Here is a 21,155-nt window from a genome sequence, read left to right as displayed (position 1 = left end):
CCTGTAGACCTCACAATTCCTGGTCTCTAATTTAGTCTCTAAACTGTTTCTCACTCCCCCAATCAGGAACCTTTCTCTCCAGAGGTCTTGTGGACTGCATACCTGTCAAGGAGAGCTATTTTGTATTGGGCAGTTCAAGACCAAGTTTTGTGAGCTATGGACCAGCCACGTAGCCACAAGCACTGTGCTGGGTTAGCAGAGGCCAGAGAGAGGGGGGAGTTGGGGACATTAGGTACCTTGAATTTGCTTTTAAGTTCTAGCCTGTGTCCCAAGCTGGCAGTTTCCCCTACTAAAGATGGCGACAAAGGTGTACCAAGATGGAGGCAGCTACTTTCAGTGATGGGATGTCGGGTCGGATGGGGCCAGGCGGTGGCGTTAGGTTGTGTATTCAGAGATGCAGCTCTGTGGAGAGTGCAGTGTTGTGGTTGGTGGCTGTCTCTAGACCTTGTGTGGTGTCCCCAGGTGCAGTCTACCACGTGTAGGAGACTATGGCAGCGGTTGCAGTGCCCCAAAATGGGAGGCTACTGGGGGAGCATCACATTGGTAGATGGAGGTCCACATGTGAATGGAGGCGGGAGGTTCTGAGCATGGGCAGTGGCTGGGTGTCCTGTGTGGGAACAGGGGCCAGGAGTCCCATGCTGATGCTGAGGCCTGGAGACCTGCAATACAAGGTGCTGGGATTCCTGAGTGGGAGCAGCTATTGGGGTTCTCTAATCATTCACAGAGAAACAGTATTCCCGCTAATTGAATCCCAGGTCCTAGAGCCTGCCTCTAGCCTGCCATCTTGGGTCCCCTGGCAAGCTCTTAGATTATTAAGGCTCAACATATTCTCATGATTTTTGGCCAATTATAGTTCTTCTTTAGAAGTCCACCTTGCCTCTTTTCCTATTAGACTATTAGGGTACTTATACTTTTAAGAGAAAGTTTGGGGCCACAAGAAACAGGAGCCAGGGGTAAGGGAGCTGGCATGCCTGCTCACATGATGGTCCACTGAGCATGATGCAGGGAAGGAGCTAGAAGAGAGAAAAGGTCCTCACCACCAGCAGGTAAACTATCTCCAAAGCCAGAATCTTCCTGAAGAAAATACTGACATAAATGCCAAAGGCTAAAAAATACTGTGTAAAGTGTTTTTGTTATTTTTTCAAAGGCCACAGAAGTAGTTTCTTTGACATTCCAGAAATAAACCTCATTTTCTCTTGGAATCTTCCCCTGCAATGACTCACTGTTGCCCTTACAATGCATTTTTTGCCCCCAGAACTGAGTTAAAAATATGCACCTGTGATCTCTGATAGACCTGGAAGTATACAGTAAGGAAGCAAATAGCAAGTTTTTGATATATACATAGAAACTGATGTGTCAGATTCAGAGATGCTTATGTACCATACAGAGTAACAACAAGACTTCCTTCTCTGTGTTCAATAAAAATTATTTTTCAGCTAAAAGATTATTTTTTTGTTTGTATGGCTAATCATAAGCATCTAAATGTTAGTTATATTTTTTCTATCAGTTTCAAAAATGAATATCATAGACAGTCAAATTTAGAGCATTTAAAGGATCTTCACTATACAGTCAATTTGGAGAAAAATGGAAAACAGTTTTTTTGTATCATTATCTTAGATTTCCAAATGCTCTTTGTTGCTGTCAACAGTTTCACTTCTATCTCCTCATGATGAATACTTAAGTCTAGACTTAAGTCTTCAGCAATACTTTTATTTTCCTATACCCTTTACTTAAGAGAATTCATTATCCATGACTTCAGCCATCATCTCCATTTTAATCTCTGTGCTTACATACTAGCTTTGCATCATTACATGATACTGGTGTCTTCATTTTGTTTCCAACCACTGCCTCAAATTCAACATGCCCAGGCCACACTTAACAACCTTTATTTATTGTCATAAGCTTCCATGGGTTGCATATGGGTCACCACGCATCAAAGCCTAGTGGATAGAAACATCTGATGTTTGGGGATGACCAGTGGACATTTCCTCTGGTCAACTGCCCAGGAACACTGTGAATTTTTATCCTGCTCTGCCATGTCCTACACAGCACCTGAGATGGCTAATCAACCTGCTGACTGCAAGATAACAGAAAGCAAGACCCGTCCTTGAAACCTTATCCCTGCCTTTGATGTAACCCCTTAAATAAACCATGGGAGCCATCTTTCCTTTGTCTAGTTCCAGCTCTTGTGTGGACTGCATGTATCAGGGGCTCCACTTTTATATAAGTATATATAAATATATATTTATAAATATATTTATATATTTATCTATACTATTTGATTTTGTTTTTCATTAATCATTTTAGACTTTTAAGTTTTCAGGTGGCTTATACCCTTCTCAGCAGGTAGAATAACCCCCCAGTGAGACACTGGCTATCACCCCCATTAATTTATGGCAAAAGCAGTCACCTCTAGTTAATGGCACTTCTAAGAATGATAATCTTAGAGCTATGTTTGACTCATTTCTCTTTTTAATACTCTACATTTCTAGATAATAACCAAGTATTGTCAATTGTTCCTTCAAAATTATTTTTGTACTGATCCTTTCTTTTTTCTCATAGCAATACTACTCTTGGTTCCCAACACTCAACATCTATTATAGATAACCTAAAAAAAAAAAAAGCCAGATAACCTAGGCTTCCCAATTCCAGTCTCTAACAATTCCAATTCATTCTGAAGAAACAGTCCTTCAAAATCACTTTAATTGTATCACTTCCTTTTCATAAATCTTTAGGGGCTTCTCTCAACTCCTGGATCAATTCTGATTTTGACATAGCTTTCAAATTAATGCAAAATTTGGCTGCTCTCTTTATTCCAGAGGCAGTTTCTCATTATTTCCTATCATGATTTCTTTGTTGTTGCATACATGGTTTTACATGTAAATCTTCCCTCATTTTTCTCTTGATTACTTGACATAGTGCCCCTGTTTCCATTTAAAATTCAAGTTAAATTCTACGCCCATTTTCAAGGCTTAATTCAAATCTCACCTCCTCAGAGAAATTTGCTCTTATTGTCCTAGTCTTAATTGAGCCCTGCCCCCAATCAAAACTTGTACAGAATTTATTCTGTCCTATAAATCAGCAATTAGGTGTACCTTTATATCATTAATTCATTCATCAGTATTAACAGATATTAATCTAGACTCTCTTACTAGATGAAATCTCTTTTATAGCTCCCATCTTTCTATCATACAATTTAAGTTCAAATATACATATAATTTGTTCACTTGAAATCTTGGGGAAGTCAAGAAATACAAAAAAGAAAAAGGCGTGCTATATCTCCAGCAGTTAGAGAAATGGAAATAAAAACTACTCTAAGATTTCATCTCACTCCTGTCAGAATGGCAATCATCAAGAATACAGGCAATAATAAAAGTTGGCAAGGATGTGGTACACTCATACATTGCTGGTGGGACTGTAAACTGGTGCAACCACTATGGAAAGCAGTATGGAGCTTCCTCAGAAAATTGAGAATGAAACCACCATTTGACCCAGCTATCCCACTCCTTAGTTTATACTCAAAGGACTTAAAACCAGCATACTATAGTGACGCAGCCACGTCAATTTTTATAGCAGCTCAATTCATAACAGCTAGGCTATGAAACCAACCTAGATGTCCCTCAACAGATGAATGGATAAAGAAAATGTGGTTTATATACTCAATGAAATATTACTCAGTGAAATTATGGCATTATGGCATTTGCCAGTAAATGGTTGGAGTTGGAGCATATCATGCTAAGCAAAATAAGCCAATCCCACAACACCAAAGGCCAAATATTTTCTTTAATATATGGATTCTAATTCACAATAAGGCAGGGGAGGGGAGCACTAGGGAAAAACAGTGTTACCTTAGATTAGGTAGAGGGAAGTAATGGGAGGGAAGGAGAGAAATGTGGAGATAGGAAGTTAGTAGAATGAATCAGACATTATTACTGTATGTATATATGTGACTACGTGACCAATATGATTCTGCAACATGAAAATGAGAAATTATATCAGAAAAATGAGAAATTATATCCCATCTATGTATATAAAGGGTATAAATGCATTCTACTGTCATGTATTAAATTAAATTTTAAAAATTTTTAACGAAAGAAAGGCATGCTATATACTTTTGACTATCTTTACTGCAAACCAAATAAAAGCATATTGGCTTAAGCTCTACAATTATATTTTGATTGTGAGAAAACCAAGATCTCACAAGGAACCTAGGAAGAAGTGAAAGTCTCACACTGAACAATAAATCTTCCAATAAATAGAAAAAAACACATTTTCCTCTATAAAAACTTAACAACCTTTGCTTAAAAAAAAAGGTAACTACAAAGTAGCAGTACTACTAAGACCAGAACTTTTCTTTTACTATGGGTAATTTTGGATACCTAATCAAAAAAGATCATAAGGTTACATATCACACTTTTGCCTTAAGTCACTATTAAAGTCAAAAAATAAGAAACTTTCTTGACTTCTAAGTATTTTACTTTTATTATAAAGTGAAATATAATACTTCATTAAAAAATTACAGCAAGATGGGCTGGGGTTGTGGCTCAGGGGTAGAGCACTCGCCTCACACGTACGGGATCCTGGGTTTGATCCTCAGCACCACATAAAATAACTGAAATAAAGGTATTATGTCCAACTACAACTAAAAAATAAATATTTTTTTAAAAATTATAGCAAGACTAGAATTCTGTAAACAGCTACAAATAGATTATCTCTCTAGAATGTGAAAGCATAGCTAACTGTGCCACAAGACAAAAACTTCTCTAAATTTCCATGCAAAAAGGTGGGGAGAAACTGTTTCAGAGTAATATCCCTATCACTTTGAACATGATCTTTTTATTACCTGCTCAGTCACACCAGGATGTCGGGGGATTTCATAGGTTCTGCATTTAAGCTGAAGCACTGGATCTTCATTCAACAGCTGTGCAAGCAAGAGTACACCATTCTAGAAGGAAGCACAGAGAAACAAGCTCTGCTTGTTTCCTCACCAATATACATGAACAGGTATGGCTGCCAGGGAGTATCATTTCCCCAGCAGTTTTCCATGGATATCAGGTACTCTCTTTTTAGAAGACTACAGCTTTTTTCTCTATATCATCCATAGGAAGGCCATAATGCCTATCCTGGCCTCCATCCCCATGAAGTATCAATTATACATTTATAAACATCAGTCACAAACTAGTATATGGGGATACATAAAGAAATACTGCAGTCTTTTCTACCTGCTGAAAATTCAACTCACCTCAGTGTAGAAGCGTACATAACCCGAAGTAAAACCCACCACAATGCAGGTCCAGTCAGGACGTCCAGTGGAACTCCTGTTACAAATAAAATTTACAATCTTAATATCTCATGCACAGTAAAGAAAACACACAACTCTTATTTATCCTTACCTCTTTTGGCTTGCTAGAGGGATACAAAGAGCACTAGTTACACATTCCCTGAAAACAAAAATAAGATTGAAATCAGACGGTTATCCAATAAACTATCAATTGTTTTTATTTTTCTAAAGTTTAATATTAAAGGGTAGTAAGTGGAAAGTGAACTTTGTGGACCAATTTTAGTTAATGCACAAGTAAAGACACAGTAAAACTCCACAATATTCATTCACAATAAAATATAACATTGTATTCATTTGAAGTTAATAAAATACGGCATTTTTTTACTCTGTATTGTCATGAAAACATGAAAGAAAGCAAAACTTTGCTTACACAAAAGACTGTATACAGAACCTAGAAGATCTCAAATGATCACCCGCAGGCACTTCCTACCATCCATTCTCCTTTCATATCAACTGAGAATTTCAACACACCTCCTTGTTCAAGGTGACGGGCAGGGTTGAGGGTAGGAGGAACTGCTAGTCACATCACATGTAAATTGTATTTCTAGAGATATATTAGAGACACAGTATTTCGACTACCTGCTTCCTTCTTTCTAAGCACATGTTAGGGTTGATATCCTAAAAAAGATTTTTTTGGACATGTGGACTTGAAATATTGTCAAGAGCTCAGACTAAACCTTGAAATGAAAACAACTCTGAATTTTATTTTACCTGTCAAACCTTGGGACCATCACCAGCTTTTTTCAAGTAATTATAAACTCTTTTGCCCCATATAGCACAGTAGGTAATCAATGAAGAAAATTAATCTTTTTGCTTATTGTTTTTAAAGTATTATTTTGTTCTGTATTTGTGAAAAATGTCTTTTAAGTGCTGAAACTAAGAGAATTGTGATCAATTTATTCTGATAATAGAAAACACTTCATTAAGTATCTGTAAGATGCCAGACATATTCTAAGTCCTTCTGGTTGATATCTTTTCTCTGAATTCAGTCTGAGGATCTTTTCCATTCTGATCAGAGTTTCCAATCATAAAAGTTTAACTGAAAATAGTTCCTGGCTCAAGGTTCCAGACTAGTAGCCCCATCATGTAATTACTACAGAGATCATGGTTTAAAAAGGTTTATTGGGTCAGCAGAAACCTTAAATATCCCAACTGTGAGTTTTAAGATTTAATGTAGCATAGTATCCTTCAGTACAAACCTGATACTGGTAAAACAGAGAGCACAATGAATGCCTGGCTTTCTGGATGAATAAAACTAGCAATGAAGAAAAGGGAGAAAAGACAAAATGTAAAAAGGATTTTATGGGATTCTTTCTGAACTCTCATCCTCTTTGAAACAGATTTTTAAAAAAGAAATATCATGAGTACAATAAGAATTTGCTGGCCAGACCATTGTCTACAATCTCTAAAGTTGAGATGCATATACATTTTTTAAACATTTAAAATGATGAAACTTCTTAACAGATTCAGTTATAAGTCAAAAGATTTAAATACGCATTAACACAAGAGCAAAAAAAAATTAACTGACACCTACCCTTCTTCGACATTTAAAGAACCACTCCAACCAACAGCAAATTGCATTTCTTCCTTTCCTTTATCACTATATTTCCATTTTGCTGAAAAAAATTAAGATGCCACATGTTACATATTATAGCATACTAAGACAGTTACTCATATATTTTGATCTTTCCCTTTAGAATGACGAGTAAAAAACGTAATAGTTCTGTATTAACTGATTTGTGTCTTTTTATAGGAAAACGTAATATAATAGTTACGAAAAATTTTAAAGAATTTTATGAAACCAGCTGGTCCCTAGTTTTTAGTCATTCCTTCATCCTATTAAACCCGTATAATGCAGAATAGAGCTATTAATTCCTATGAATCACACTATTTTATTTGTAAAATTACTGTTATCTTCAGATGGCTGAGAAAATTTTCGTATTAGATTTATTCTACTGAGGAGAAATTTGCTTTATAAGACCATTCCATATCTGTTCTATGTATAACCTTATTTTGATTAATGAGATTTTTCATATCTTATATATACCTCCTAATTTTAATCTTGAACAAAAAAAATTCATGAGCTAAAAACTTATGCACCAAACAAAAATGTATATAGTACTGTGAGTTTTCAAATTACAGTTGAAAATCACCCCACTCATATTGGTATTAAAATAGAATCAGTGGCATTTTCACCACTGGCTGTCCCTTTGCAAAAAGTGGGCAATACCTAGTACTTCCTCTGAAGGGCCAGATAGACAGTTTAAGTATCTTGCAGCTAAGAGAGAAAAACAAGAATAAAAAGAAAAAGAAAGGATAGAGAAAAGAAATAAAAGTGTTACACAGATTAGAGATGCCACCATACAATACATTCAACAGAAATAACATTTTTTCTTTTCACCTAATCCATTTTCTGTTCTATGCTATGAATGAAAATAACGAATGCAGAAAATGACAGAGTACTTACGCACTAGAAACACGGCCTTTTGCTCCCGGGCTATAACCATAAGATCGTTGGTGGGAGATAAAGATAAAACACAATCTTGAAGCCAGGAAGTTTTTTGTGTTTTGCAAATATTTCCTTCTTCTTCCTTCAGTAAGAAAGAAAATTACTAATTATACCTTTTTTCCCCTCTCTCTTTTAACTTAGGGCTGGCCTACTGAGCCTCATTAGCTACACTGAAATTGTATGTAACTTTTTCCCCCCCAGTAGTTGAGGATGAAACCCAGGGCTTTGTATATGATAGGCAAGCACTCTACCACTGAGATATACCCCCAACCCTACAATTATTATAAATGCAAAAAAATGAGTATTTACACTTAGCTTGTCCTCCTTGTGAGGCAAAGAGTATTAAAAAAAAAGGCAAAAAGAAAAATTCCCAATTCTTTTATAGAGTTTTTATAATATTCCTTAACAAAATATGTCAAAATGACCAACAAAATACCCACTATAAATAAATCTGTTTGGGATATTAATGCAAAAGTTTTAAATATAAACACGTAAGACATTAGAAGACTGTCACAAAGGGATCGCTTTAGGAATGACTCAGTATTAGGAAATTTATTAAATAACCCTATTCATAGGTAGATAGCTATGCCACGAGCAGTTCAAGGGCAAAGAATAAATTACCTGATGATTGTTATGGCTTTAAGAGATGTAAAATTATTTGATAAAATCTGATACCTTACTTTTTATTTGATCTGAGGTGTTAACATATATCTTAGACTTCATTGCACATCAAGTTTTTTTTCTTTTAAAAAAGGCTGCATAGTATTCGAATCTACAGATACAACAAATTTATTTAACTATCTCTCTACTGACAAATTATTAGAAATGAAATATCTGGGTCAATAGTAATGTGCATTAATAAATTTGCTACATATGCTGAAACTGTTCTCCACCTATGCTGTGTTAAATGTGAAAGTGCCTGCTTTTGCACATATTTTTCAAAAGATATTTTAACTCTGTATCTTTGTCAATCTAATACATAAAAAGTATATATTTAAATTGTATGAGTAAGAATAGGTATTTTCTCTTTTGTGTAAAATATTTTCTCATAGGCATACGTAAAAAAGTATGCAAATGCCCCTTTCCTTTGTAGATTTCCTGTTGGGTTGCTGCTCTTTTTTGAACTGATTTATACATCCTCTATACATAAGGGAAAATTGGCCTTTTGAACATTAGAGCTTCCAAATAGTTTTTCCCAATGCTCTGTTTTTCCATGCAGAAATCTTTTATATTTGTATAACTAAATTACTTACCTCTTCCTACCTTACTCAACCTAATGTATTATCTTACAGACTGAATTCAAGAGAGTAAGGCAGGGAAGGTATGAGGCTGCTTTCATTTAGAAAAAACATTACATTTTTATGCTTAAAAAATTCTTTTAATGATGCCACAATCATTGTTTATATCCCTAACCCTCAGCCAGCTCATACATGTAAATTTTTAGTTATATAAAACCAGAAAATGAAATTTCATGTGGCTTGGTATTCTGGTTTCATCTACTGATGACAGGAGAATAAAGAGGCAAAAAAACCCAAAATCTTCATTATATTTCACTCCAACCCCACCCACCCACCCCCTTTTTAAACCAGAGATTATACTCAGGGATGCACTACCACTGAGCAACATCTTCAGTGCCCCACTCCTTTTTAAAAAATTTTTGACACAGTGTTTTTCTAAGTTGCCCAAGATGGTCTCAAACTTGCAATCCTTCTGCCATAGCCCCCTGAGTCACTGGAATTCCAGGCATACCCAAGTGTGCACTACTGTGCCTGGCTACATTTTCTATGTCTTCTCTTCCATTTTGTCTTTCCTTACAACTATGGGACTAACAGCATATGCTTTTAATCTGCCACAGTAAAGTTGATGCATATAAGTGGGAATTTCATATTATAAAAAATAGGACACAAAAATATTACCACATTATATCATATCATCATTAGAGTTTGATATGCCATAAAATCTAGATATAAACCTTTAGTAGTGCTTCTCAGGAATGCTGCTAGCTTTTCACAAAATGCAAGGATTTTGTGCTTTTAATATAAGCTCTAAATCTCTTCTGATTCACAGCAACATGGGGAGCAGCTATATACCTATACAACGGCAACCTCCCAGTCATATGTAATTCTGAATTGTTCCTTGTGACTAAGGCACAGTATTTGATGTATCAGATCAAAAAATATAAAAAGCCTCTAATTACAAAAACCAAGCCCAAATGAAACTTTCAAAAATTATGGAGTGGTAAAAATATGTTGTTTTCTCATAGACTTACCTATTTGCTACAATCAGAATAAAATCTGCTTTGTTACAACATAAATTTAAAATAGAAAACCGGCCAGGCATGGTGGTACATGCCTGTAATCCCAGCAACTTGGGAGGCTGAGGCAGAAGAATCGCAAGTTCAAAGCCAGCCTTAGCTATTTAAGGAAGCCCTAAGCAAATTAGTGAGGCCCTGTCACAAATAAAAGATAAAAAGGGCTGGGGATGTACCTCAGTGGTAAAGCACCCTGGATTCAATCCCTACTACCAAACCAATAAAAACAAAAATGAAATAAAACAGAAACAGGGAACCAGGCGAGGTAAAGGTGGAGAAGAAATTTTACGTAATTAAATTTCTTTCAATAAATCCTCGAAAAGAAGAAAGTCCTTGGTATATCAGGAGACAAACAATGAACATATGATATATAAAGGCAAACAAAGAATGAAAGGATTAAAAAATACATGTCTTAAATTGTTTTGCAATGTTACTTTGTACCCAAGCAAGTTGAGATGTAGAAAGCAAGCACAGTGACATGAAATTTCTTCTTATGATAAAGAAATCCTTTGGCACCATCCTGAGCATAAAGTGCGTCCATTAACAAGTGTTCTGGCACTGATGTATGTATGGGTCTGTTCAACTACATCAAGAACACTGAGGCAGGGATGACACTGGTGACTTGGGTTATTTTCATAGGAACACTTGCCAAACACTTTCTATGTGCCAGACACTATGTTAACCCCTTTACATATATCTTAATTTTCAGAGTAACTATATAGAGTTCTATTACTACACCTATTCTGGGACAGGAAAACAGAATTATCATGACAGCTTCCCCCAGGTTACAGAGAGAGTAGGGAGGGATTTGATCTTTAAGGACATGGGGAGCCACTGAAGGCATTTTTAAGCAGTGAGGCTACCTGGTCAGATCTGTGCACACTGACTCACTCTCACTCCCCCTACCCCCATCCCCCAATTGTCTTGTTTTTAAAACTTTTAAAACATTAATAAGTAGCAATAATAATGACTGTATAACCCACTTGATTTCAGTTACTTCCTCCCTCTTCTCTCTCACACACACTCTAGAGATGAAAGTTGCCCAAGATAATACTTGCCCTTAAAACTATGATGTACTCTAAATTTTTAAAATTAAATTTTATTATTTAAAAAGTACTGAAAAGCCATGTGTTTTAGTGAGCTTTTTTATTGCTGTGACCAAAACACCCAACAAGAACAATTTAGAGGAAGGAAAATTTACTTGAGATTCATTGTTTTACAAGTCTCAGACCAGATAGCCAACTCAGTGCTCTGGGCCCAAGGTGAGGCAGCATATCACAGCAGAAAGGCTGAGTAAGGAAGCTGCTCAGCTCATGGCAGGGTCAGGAAGCAGAGAGGGAAAGAGAGGGAAAGGGCCACAGGGAAAACACACCCTGCCAGAGCACAACCCCCAGTTATTCACCTCCTCTAGCCATGACCCACCTACCTATAGAGACCACCCAGTCAGTCCACTCAAACTAGGTTGAATTGATAAAGTTACAGTTCTCGTAATCTAACATTTCACCTATGAATATTCCTGCATTAACAGGAGCTCTGGGGGGATATCTTATATCTAAACCATAACACCACCACAAACTGTTTTCTCCCAAGTTAAGATAAGCAGTTTATAGTAAATGTTTCTAAGCCAGGATTTCTGAATTTCAGAATTTTTGACATTTTAGGCAAGATAATTCTTCAGTGTTGGGGACTATTCTATGTACTACAAGATGGTGAGTAATATCCTAGACTGCATCCAATAGATGCCAGTAGTACCACGGCCTGACAAACAAAACTGCCCCAGACTTTCTCCCCTGGGGTGGGAGGCAAAATTGCCCCAGGCTGAGAACTACTGCTCTAGGCAATAGAAGATCAAAGCAAAGATGAGATGGATCTGAGAATCCTGAGAGCTGGCATCCCAGGTATTTTCCCTGTCTCATGCTGACTGGAGGTTGCTAGGGGGTTGCTATGGGTCCTCACCTAGCCTGACTGAGTCAGGGACACCTGGTGCTGCAGATCTCTCCTGCTATTTGTAGAGCCAGTTAAAATTAAGCCTTTTCAAACTTCTTCCAAACTGCTTTAAATTGCTTTATAGCACAAGGCTGAGCAAAACATTCTACTCTATCACTAATTCCTATAGCAAAATAACTATAATTTCAACTAAAAGTCCTTGTAACACTTTGTAAAAACAAAGAAACAAAAAACAGGACAAAACTATCTACCATTAATTATAGGATCAAGCAGTAGTACATTTGCCTTCCTTTCTAATTAGTATAAAAGAAAACCTTTGTTTTGATTTTTCTCCCATCCCAATCCAACTTTTTTTTTTTAAAATATTTATTTATTTTTTTAGTTATCGGCAGACACAACATCTTTGTTGGTATGTGGTGCTGAGGATTGAACCCGGGCCATACGCATGCCAGACGAGCGCACTACCGCTTGAGCCATATCCCCAGCCCCCCAATCCATCTTGAAAGCCTATTCTGCTTGCCTTTTCATTCTCTTCCATGAATTCTTTCCTTCAAGTGAGAAGTCACTTTTTTCACTTGTCCAGTTAGAATTGTACCTGACAAAGATCCATTATTTTGGGCATTGTTATGAACTGAATTATATCCCTCTCTACCCTAATTCACAGATTGAAGCTCCAACACCAATGTGACTGTGTCTGGAGATAGAGCCTATAAGAAAATAATTAGGTTAAAAGAGGTCCTGAAGCTTGGGCCTTATCCTACAGGACTGACTACCCTTGTTTTTATTTTATTAGGACTAATATCCTTATAAGGGAAAGAGACACCAGAACTCACTCCTCTTTCCATGTTTGTATAGAATAAAGGGTAAGTGAGAACACAGAAGACAGTGTAACTCAGGAAGAAAGGCCTCATCAGAAACCAATACTAATGGCTCCTTAATATTGGATGTTGAGCCTCCAGAAATGTGACAAAAATAAATTTATGTTGTTTGATTCATCCAGACTACAATATTGTTATGGTAGCCTCAACAGACAAATAAGGGCATGAAATATCTATGGAAAACATGGAAGCTTTGAGAACTGCCAGTGTCATTGATGCATACTTTCTTAAATGTAACACTAGTTACTGCTGAGCGTAGATATTAGAATATGCTTTCTCTCAACTTTTTTTGGGGGGGAGGGGGGTACCAGGGATTGAACCTAGCTAGGGGGCACTTAACCACTTAGCCTCATCACCAGCCTCTCCCCCGCTTTTTTTGAGACAGGGTCTTGCTAAGTTGCTTAGGACCCCACTAAGTAGCTGAGACTGGCTTTGAACTTGTGATCCTCCAGCCTCAGCCTCCTGAGCTGCTGGGATTACCACACCTGGCCTTTCTTTCAGTTTTTGGTAGAGAAAAAGACTTTATTATTCAGTGAATTTATCTTTAAAAACACCCATTTTTAGATAGTGGTTAGTGAAGGAAAGGCAATATAGAAATAAAACAAACCAAGCAGTGCAACTGGGTTCTTACAGAAGAGCTCTGTTTCAAAGCACCCTGCAGAATAGGTGGGCAAGGAGCCTCATCAATCAGAACCACAGCAAGTAGCCACAACCCTAAGGGGAACCTGTCCACCCCCACTCTACAAGCCTAGGCCAACTACAGAGCTCCTTCTGCTAAGCTCAGGGACATGTCCCTATCCTTTCAGCATGTACTTGATGCTGTCAGTTTTTGGTTTCCACAATGGTGCTGGGAGGTAGGTTAAGCACTCCCTCAAGTATATCCTAGATTTGGGCTAGGTTGCTCAGTCATTGGAAGTCTTATTCCATATTAATATAATGTCCACCTGAAAACAGAGACCATATCCCTGCAGATCTCCTCACCAAACATGAACCATTTTCCTAGCATGGCCAAGATGAGATTTTCCCAGTAATGGGAAGCCAAGCCCTTCCACTGGTGAATGATCCACTTGTCACCATTTTTATATGCATCATCCTCCCACATGAGTTTAATTTCTTCTTTGAAGAGATAGAAGTTACTGTGGCCATCAGGTCCTTAGGACATATCATATGACTATAAAAACCTTCAAAACTGCTCCAAAGAATCCAAGGTGCTAATCTGTTTGATATTCTGTTCATAGCTGGGTGAGCTGGTAGCAGAGCCTGGGGTTCTCATGGAGTCCCAGGAAGTATATAGTTGTACTAAAGGGAATGTTCTGCCGGTCCAAGGACAGCAACCTTTCTCTTGCTACTAGTCCAACTCTTGTCTTATTTTGATTTTTCTCCCTCACCATATTTCAGTGCATTCTTTTCTTCATTCTGATCATGGTCCCCACTGTCATCATCTTTCAAGGTGTTGAATTTGTACCTTTTGCTGAGTCCAGAATACACTTTCTTCACTAAGCTCTTATTATAGCTGACACCTTGGAACCAGAAAAAGCTAAAGAGGATTTCTCTTTTCTTACAAAGACCTCTTCTGGATCCCTGGTATTAAGTCTCTCTGAATACAAAAGCCCTTTACTCTCTAATGCCATAAAAATGAGAAACTACTCTCAAAGAGCTAACAACTTGTGGAGATAAAAAGCACCCTGGAGTTTTTACAGTTTTCTGCTGAACTTAATAGCAGCCAATTGGCCACCAGGTCAGCATTCAGTGGCACTGGCTCCTATTCCACTTTACTCTTTGCTACCTCTATCTGTCATTTATCTACACACCACTGCAGTATTCCTATTGATCAAAACACAACAGCTCTCCAAATGTCAGGCTAACAAAGAAGAAAAGTTTACCATCCTCTGTTGGCAACCAATAGAGAACCTTATCATTACATTTACAGCACCTTGATACAATGATGCCTGACTTCAACATATTATACTTCTTCTACTTCTGGTGTCCTCTATAATGTGGATAAGACCTAAATGCATTCAAAGAAGGTAGGTTTTGAGTTTGCTGACTATTCTTAGCAAAAGAGAGTAGCAAGTTTCCTTTCAATTCCCTATTTTTCTACTGGGCAGCAATATCTGTTACCTTGACTAGAGCTTGTACTTGTACATTTCACACATTTGCCAAATTTTACTCTGATTCTTATTATACCTCTGGAGCCAATTATGCCTTTGAGGTTGTTCATAACCATTGAAAAACAACAGAAGTCTTATCTTAACTGAGTAAAATCTATTAATCCTGATATAGCTGTGAATGTGAAATAAAGAAAGAGAGGAAGAATCCAAGATCACAAGCAAAAAAATATCAGCAAGGCCATGAAACAGAATAAATTATGACTAAACAGAAGTTAGTCTGTGTTTTAATATGCGTAATTCTAGTTATATGAAATGTTCAGAACAGGCAAATCTATGGACAGAAATTAAATTAGTGGTTGAGGCTGGGAAGAAGAGAAGAATAGGGAGCGACTACTAATGGATATGAGTTTCTGTTTGGAGTGATGAAAATATTATGGAATTAAATCATAGTAATAGTTATACAAAGTTGTGAATACTAAAAACAGTAAATTGTATACTTTCAAGGTGAAATTATATAGTATGTGAATCATATTAACATAATTTGTATTTAATATAACAAAAATGTTAAAAATCTGAGCAACTGAATTGTACAATAAAAATATATGCTGAACACAAAAGAATAAAGGATAAAAAATAATTTAAAAAATATGAGTTATAGAAAACAAACAGCAATTTTACAGATATAAATTTAACCATATCAATAATTATATCAAATAAAAATAAATTATTCACTCCAATCAAAAGTCAAGATTGTCAGACTGACTAAAAGGCAAGATTATATGAATAGGCTAAAAGGACAAAAAGAAATACACCATGAAAACAGTGACCAAAAAAGAGCTGGAGTGGCTATAGTATCAGACAAAATAGACATTAACATAATGAACATCACTAGAGATAAAGAGAACTACTTCCGAATGAGGTATCACATATACATCTACATTCATATTGATGTATAATATGTGCTTCCTGATAGAATCCAAAAATACAAGAAGCAAAAACTGACAAAAACTGAAAAGGGAACTAGACAATTGCACAATAACAGATGTAGATTTCAATGATCTTATTTCAGTAATAGATATAACTAATGAAGAAAAAAAAAAAGAGTATAGAAGATATAAATAACACTACCAACCAACCTAACCCAACTGAAATACATAGAACTCTTTACCAATTAAGAGAAGAATGCATATTCTTTTCATACATATGAAACATATACGAAGACATAAAACAGTGTTGATAAATCTACAAGTTTTAGAAGTATACAAAATGTGTTCTCTAGCAGCATCAGATTAGAAAGAAATCGGTCAAAATCACAAATACAGTAGTACCCCACCCTTATATGTGGTTTTGCTTTCTGTGATCAACTATGATCAATCAGTCCAAAATTATTAAATAAAAAATTTCAGAAATAAATAATTCATTAGTTTTAAATTATGCATTTTTCTGGGTAGCATGATGGTATCTCAGATTACCTCACTCCAATATGCTCCAATATGACCAAGTCATGAATTATGCCTTTTGTTCAGTATATCACACTTGTATGTGCTACCTGCCCATTAGTTACTTAGTAGTTACCTCAGTTATTAGCAAGAGACTGTCTAGGTATCACATGCTTGTGTGCAAGGGTAATGATGCTGGCAATTTTATTATGGTATATTATTAAAATCATTCCATCTTATTACTGGTTATTGTTGTTAATTTCTTATCATGCCTAATTTATAAATGAAACTTTATCCCAGGTATGTATATATAGAATAAAGGCAACGTATATAGAGTTTGAAACTATCCATGGTTTCAGACATAATACACTGGGGATCTTGAGATGTATCCTCCCTCTCTAATACAGGGAGGCTATTATATTTGGAAATTAAACAATATATTTCTAACTAACCCCACAGATCAAAAAAGGAAGCACACAAGAAATCAGAAAATATTTTTAACTGAATGAAATTGAAAATATAACATATCAAAAGTTGTGGGATGCAACTAAATCACCAGTTAGAGGGTAATTTATGGCTTTATATTACAAGAGAAGATAAATTTAGGGGCTGGGGTTGTGGCTCAGTGGCAGAGCGCTTGCCTAGTATGTGTGAGGCACTAAGTTCGATTCTCAGCACCACATATAAATAAGGATCCATTGACAATTAAAAAAATATTTTTAAAAAACCAAGAAGATAAATTTAAAATAAGTAATCTAAAATTCCATCTTAAGAAGCTAAACAAAGAACAATTCAAACTCAAAGTAAAAAGGATTAAAGCTATAAAGTCAATAAAACAGAAAAACAATAGAGAAATCATTAAAACTAAATTTTGAAATAGCTTTTTTTTAAAAAAAAATCAAAATTGAAAAATTTTAGGTGGACTGAGAATGAAGTAGAGAAAACACAAATTATCCAGATCAGGAATGAAAGAAAGGATCTCTCTGGTGATATTATAAAAATTAAAATGATGCATGAAGCAGTTGCTATTTCTAGGTATCATCTCTTATTCTGCTCCAACAGGGTTTGGCATCCCTTTTTTTTTTTTTTTTTTTTACAGGTTAAAATGGTACTGGTTCACTTTCTTTCAGAATACATATTCTAAAATGCCTACTTTGGCTCCTATCATTATCAAGACCCAAGCCTTGATCTAATTAAAACATAAAAAAAAAAAGCAAATAATTATAAAATATGCCCAGTGCAGTCACACAAACATGTATGGGGAGAAAAGGCCCTTCCTCGATTGCTTTGTGGGAAACTACCTCAAGCTCATAGATTTCTAGGCAGAACCCAGTCAGTTTTAATGAAGGCAGAGACAGAGTAGCCAAGTATCCATTTTAACATAGCATTAGAACAGCAAAGGACAAGGCATTTAATTGCTGCAGTGGTAGGACTCAATACTATTCAACATGTCCCAATTTTCCTAGAGGTTTTCAGAAATGGCTCCCTGTACTTGATCTCCCCATGGAGCTTTTCCATAAGTCTCAATAACATGAGCACGTTCCTATTCTTAGCACATGATGCTCTTGTGTTTTTCCTCCATACCTATTATCTTTCTTGTCTTTCCCAACTCAATAGGACACACCATCCCTTCAGTTATTCAAGTCAAATACATGGGAGAGTTTTAAAAAAATTATCATGGATATTTCAAACATTAACAAAAATAAACAGAATGATACTTATTACCCAACTTTTGAGAATGTCAACATTTTGCCAATCAAGTTTTATTTATTTCATACCATTCCCCAGAATAAAGAAGCTATTCTTGATTTTTCATTTTCCTTTTGTCTCTCATAACCAACCCACTGGCAAGTCTTAATGTCATCTCCAAAACTTATCCAGAGTCCATTTCTTATTTTCATTATTACCACCTTAATCAAGATGCTCTCACTTCTCAAACTATAGCAACAGCCACCTAATTGGTCTCTCTGCCTCCACTTTCGCTCCCTATTTCAACCTATTTAAAGAGACTTCAAGGAAAACTACAGAAATCAGGTAAGTTTGGTTTCCCAAAACATTTAGGATAAGCTCCAAACTCATTAAACTTGACATAACAAATGTTTACTTCTCTGACTGGACCTTGGAGCAGTCCTACAATGCCACAATAGACTTTTTCATGTTCCTTCAAACTCCAAGGCCTTTCCTGCCTCAGAGGTTTCACATGAGCTGGCCTAAAGTGCTCTTTGCCAGATCTTCACCTCATTGACTTTATGTTGTTTTTTAGATCTCAGTTTTGAAAGGCCTTCCCTGAGCTATCGTAGTCACTCAATCACTTGCTGTCACATAACCATTTGAATTCTCTGAATACCTACTTAATATACTATTTAATACTGAATATACTACTTAATAATTTTCACCTGTCTTTCTTTTTTTATTTCTCTGTCCCCATTAGAGTGTAAGCTCCTGGGAACAAGGACTATAAGACGGCCTACGCAGTAAATATATTCATTCTTTCTTCAGAAAAAAAAAAAAAAATCCTGATTTTTTGTTCAGGTATCAATTCCTTTTCTGTGTAGCCAGAGAAAAGCTAACCCTCTTATGCTCCACCTTCAAGGATGGTTTGATTAGCCAACGAAAAATCTCATAACCCTGGCCAGTGGATAGTTTAGATGAGAACATGTAGCACAATACTGGCCAAGAAAATTTAAGGTAAGATTTGGTAGAGGATTCTGAGAAAGTTGTACCTTTCTCCTAAAGAGTCATGGAAAGACAAATTCTTTTTCTCTGTCTGGTCATGAATGAAGAAACATGTTTCCACATGACATTTGTGAGAGAAACAAGTCTCAGGATGAAGCCAACACGAATGTACAAAGTAGACAAAAGGGAAGAACTTGCTAATACGGTTAAATTGCCTGATCAACCCATCTAGGAGCTATCCTGTCTCTGGACCTCCTTCTACGTGATCTAATAACGTTTCTTATTTAAGCCAGTTTAACTTAGATTTTCAATTACACATACATAAAAATATCATAACACACACAGGAACTTTACCTACTTGCTCACTGCTATCTTCCTAGCACCCAGAAAAATGCCTACAGTTTGGTGAGCACAACAAACATTTATTGAATGAATAAGTAAAAGAGTCTTAAAAAAAAAAAAATTATGAGAGATAAAGAATCCTACAACAACCACTCCCCTCTAGCCAATTGCTATAGTTTGCATTATCCCTAAAAAAGTATGTGTTAGAAACTTAGTCCCCAATGCAACAGTATGTGAAAGTGAGGCCAAATAAGAGGTTATTAGGCCATGAGAGCAGAGTGGATGGATTAATGCTACAATCGAAGCAGTGGGTTCATTATCATAGGAGTCATTTTGAGTTTGGTCCCCTTTCACAAACACTCTTTCTCCCTTTCTCTGTCTTGCCTTCTCCAGTGTGATGATGCAAAAAGAGGCCTTGCTAGATACTGGCTCCTTGATCTTAAACTTCAGTATTTATAAGCAATTATAAAGTACTCAGTCTCAATGTTATAGCGTGGACAAGACACACAATAAAGTCATTAAGGTCCTTAAGAACAAGTATCAAGTTAGGTACTATTAAGTAAACATAAAAACTTTCTTGACATAGATTTTAAAATGTCAACCTAATATTGAAACATTCACCATCATTACAAAAGGAAAACGTCCCTATCAAAAAACATGCAAATATTTATAAAGACTTACAGGTTCTTGGGGTTCTGTTTCTTCCCAGGCTCCCCAACCATCATCTTCCCAGTTTGTTGATTTACCTATTTTTTAAAAAAGATAAAAAGTGCTTATATGAAATGTAGGGCTGAAAATATTTTAAAAACATTTCCTCTATACATAATACAACCCATCCCTTTATAATAATGACATATGGAAGAAAACTAAGGCAAAATGTACTACATCAGAATTTTGTGACTTGTAGTAATGATCAGATAATATTAGCCCTATTGAATTCCCAAATGTATGTTCTAGTAAAATCATGTGCAAGTTATTTGGATCTTAAGAAGTTGGACATTAAGTACGTCCACATTTAAGTCAAACAGCAAGATGACCTTAAAAATTTTAAAATGAGGATCCAACATGGCGGCGGGCGGAGAGGCAGCGCTTTCAATACCCCCCCAGTGATGGGGTCATAAAGACGCATAGATAACGCTTAGATTCTACCAACGGAGAATCTCCCAGCAAAATTTCACTGAAGAGAGACCGGCCGGGAGCTACTAGGATTTTTTGAAGCATCAGTCTGACCCAGATGAGCGAAACCCTGCCACAAGACGCAGAGGTCCAGATCCACCAGATGCAGTCCGCGCACCGTGGGCGCGGCTGCCGGTCCATCCGCCTGCAGCCAACGGGACTGGGTCCCGCTAGCCTCCGAGACGCAGCTTGGCAGGAAGAAGTCTTTAGCCAAGCCTTCATGAAATAGCGAGCCAGGAGCTGAGGCCAGCCAGGGACGGACCAGTCCCACCCCTGCCTTCGGACACCCCGGCAAGGAGCCTGGGGCACGCCATAGCAGAGAGGTGACATCATCGGAGTTCGGCCGACAGAATTCCTTCCCAGCAGAATGCACGTTAGCAGGTGTGTGACTCCCTCCCCATCCAGATACAAGCAGCCAGGAAACT

General features: G+C 36.6%; 1 protein-coding gene and 1 pseudogene across 1 annotated transcript in view; both read right to left on the bottom strand.

The window, feature by feature from the left end:
* Nucleotides 1-21,155, bottom strand: part of Rab3gap2 (RAB3 GTPase activating non-catalytic protein subunit 2) — a 114,675-nt gene that overhangs the window by 60,066 nt on the left and 33,454 nt on the right. The window contains exons 2-7 of the mRNA XM_076872771.1: nucleotides 20,236-20,300; nucleotides 7,809-7,932; nucleotides 6,876-6,957; nucleotides 5,394-5,441; nucleotides 5,243-5,318; nucleotides 4,844-4,945 (exon numbers count right to left, since the gene is read on the bottom strand). Of these exons, the coding sequence (XP_076728886.1) occupies nucleotides 4,844-4,945; nucleotides 5,243-5,318; nucleotides 5,394-5,441; nucleotides 6,876-6,957; nucleotides 7,809-7,932; nucleotides 20,236-20,300 (497 nt within the window). The remainder of the gene's footprint in view (nucleotides 1-4,843; nucleotides 4,946-5,242; nucleotides 5,319-5,393; nucleotides 5,442-6,875; nucleotides 6,958-7,808; nucleotides 7,933-20,235; nucleotides 20,301-21,155) is intronic.
* On the bottom strand, nucleotides 13,809-15,207 carry LOC143379500 (eukaryotic translation initiation factor 4E type 2 pseudogene; annotated as a pseudogene).

This window comes from Callospermophilus lateralis, chromosome 13, assembly GCF_048772815.1.
Source record: "Callospermophilus lateralis isolate mCalLat2 chromosome 13, mCalLat2.hap1, whole genome shotgun sequence".
Classification (NCBI taxonomy): domain Eukaryota; kingdom Metazoa; phylum Chordata; class Mammalia; order Rodentia; family Sciuridae; genus Callospermophilus; species Callospermophilus lateralis.
Note: the sequence above shows the minus strand (reverse complement) of the source record. Positions and strands in the feature narration are given on the sequence as shown.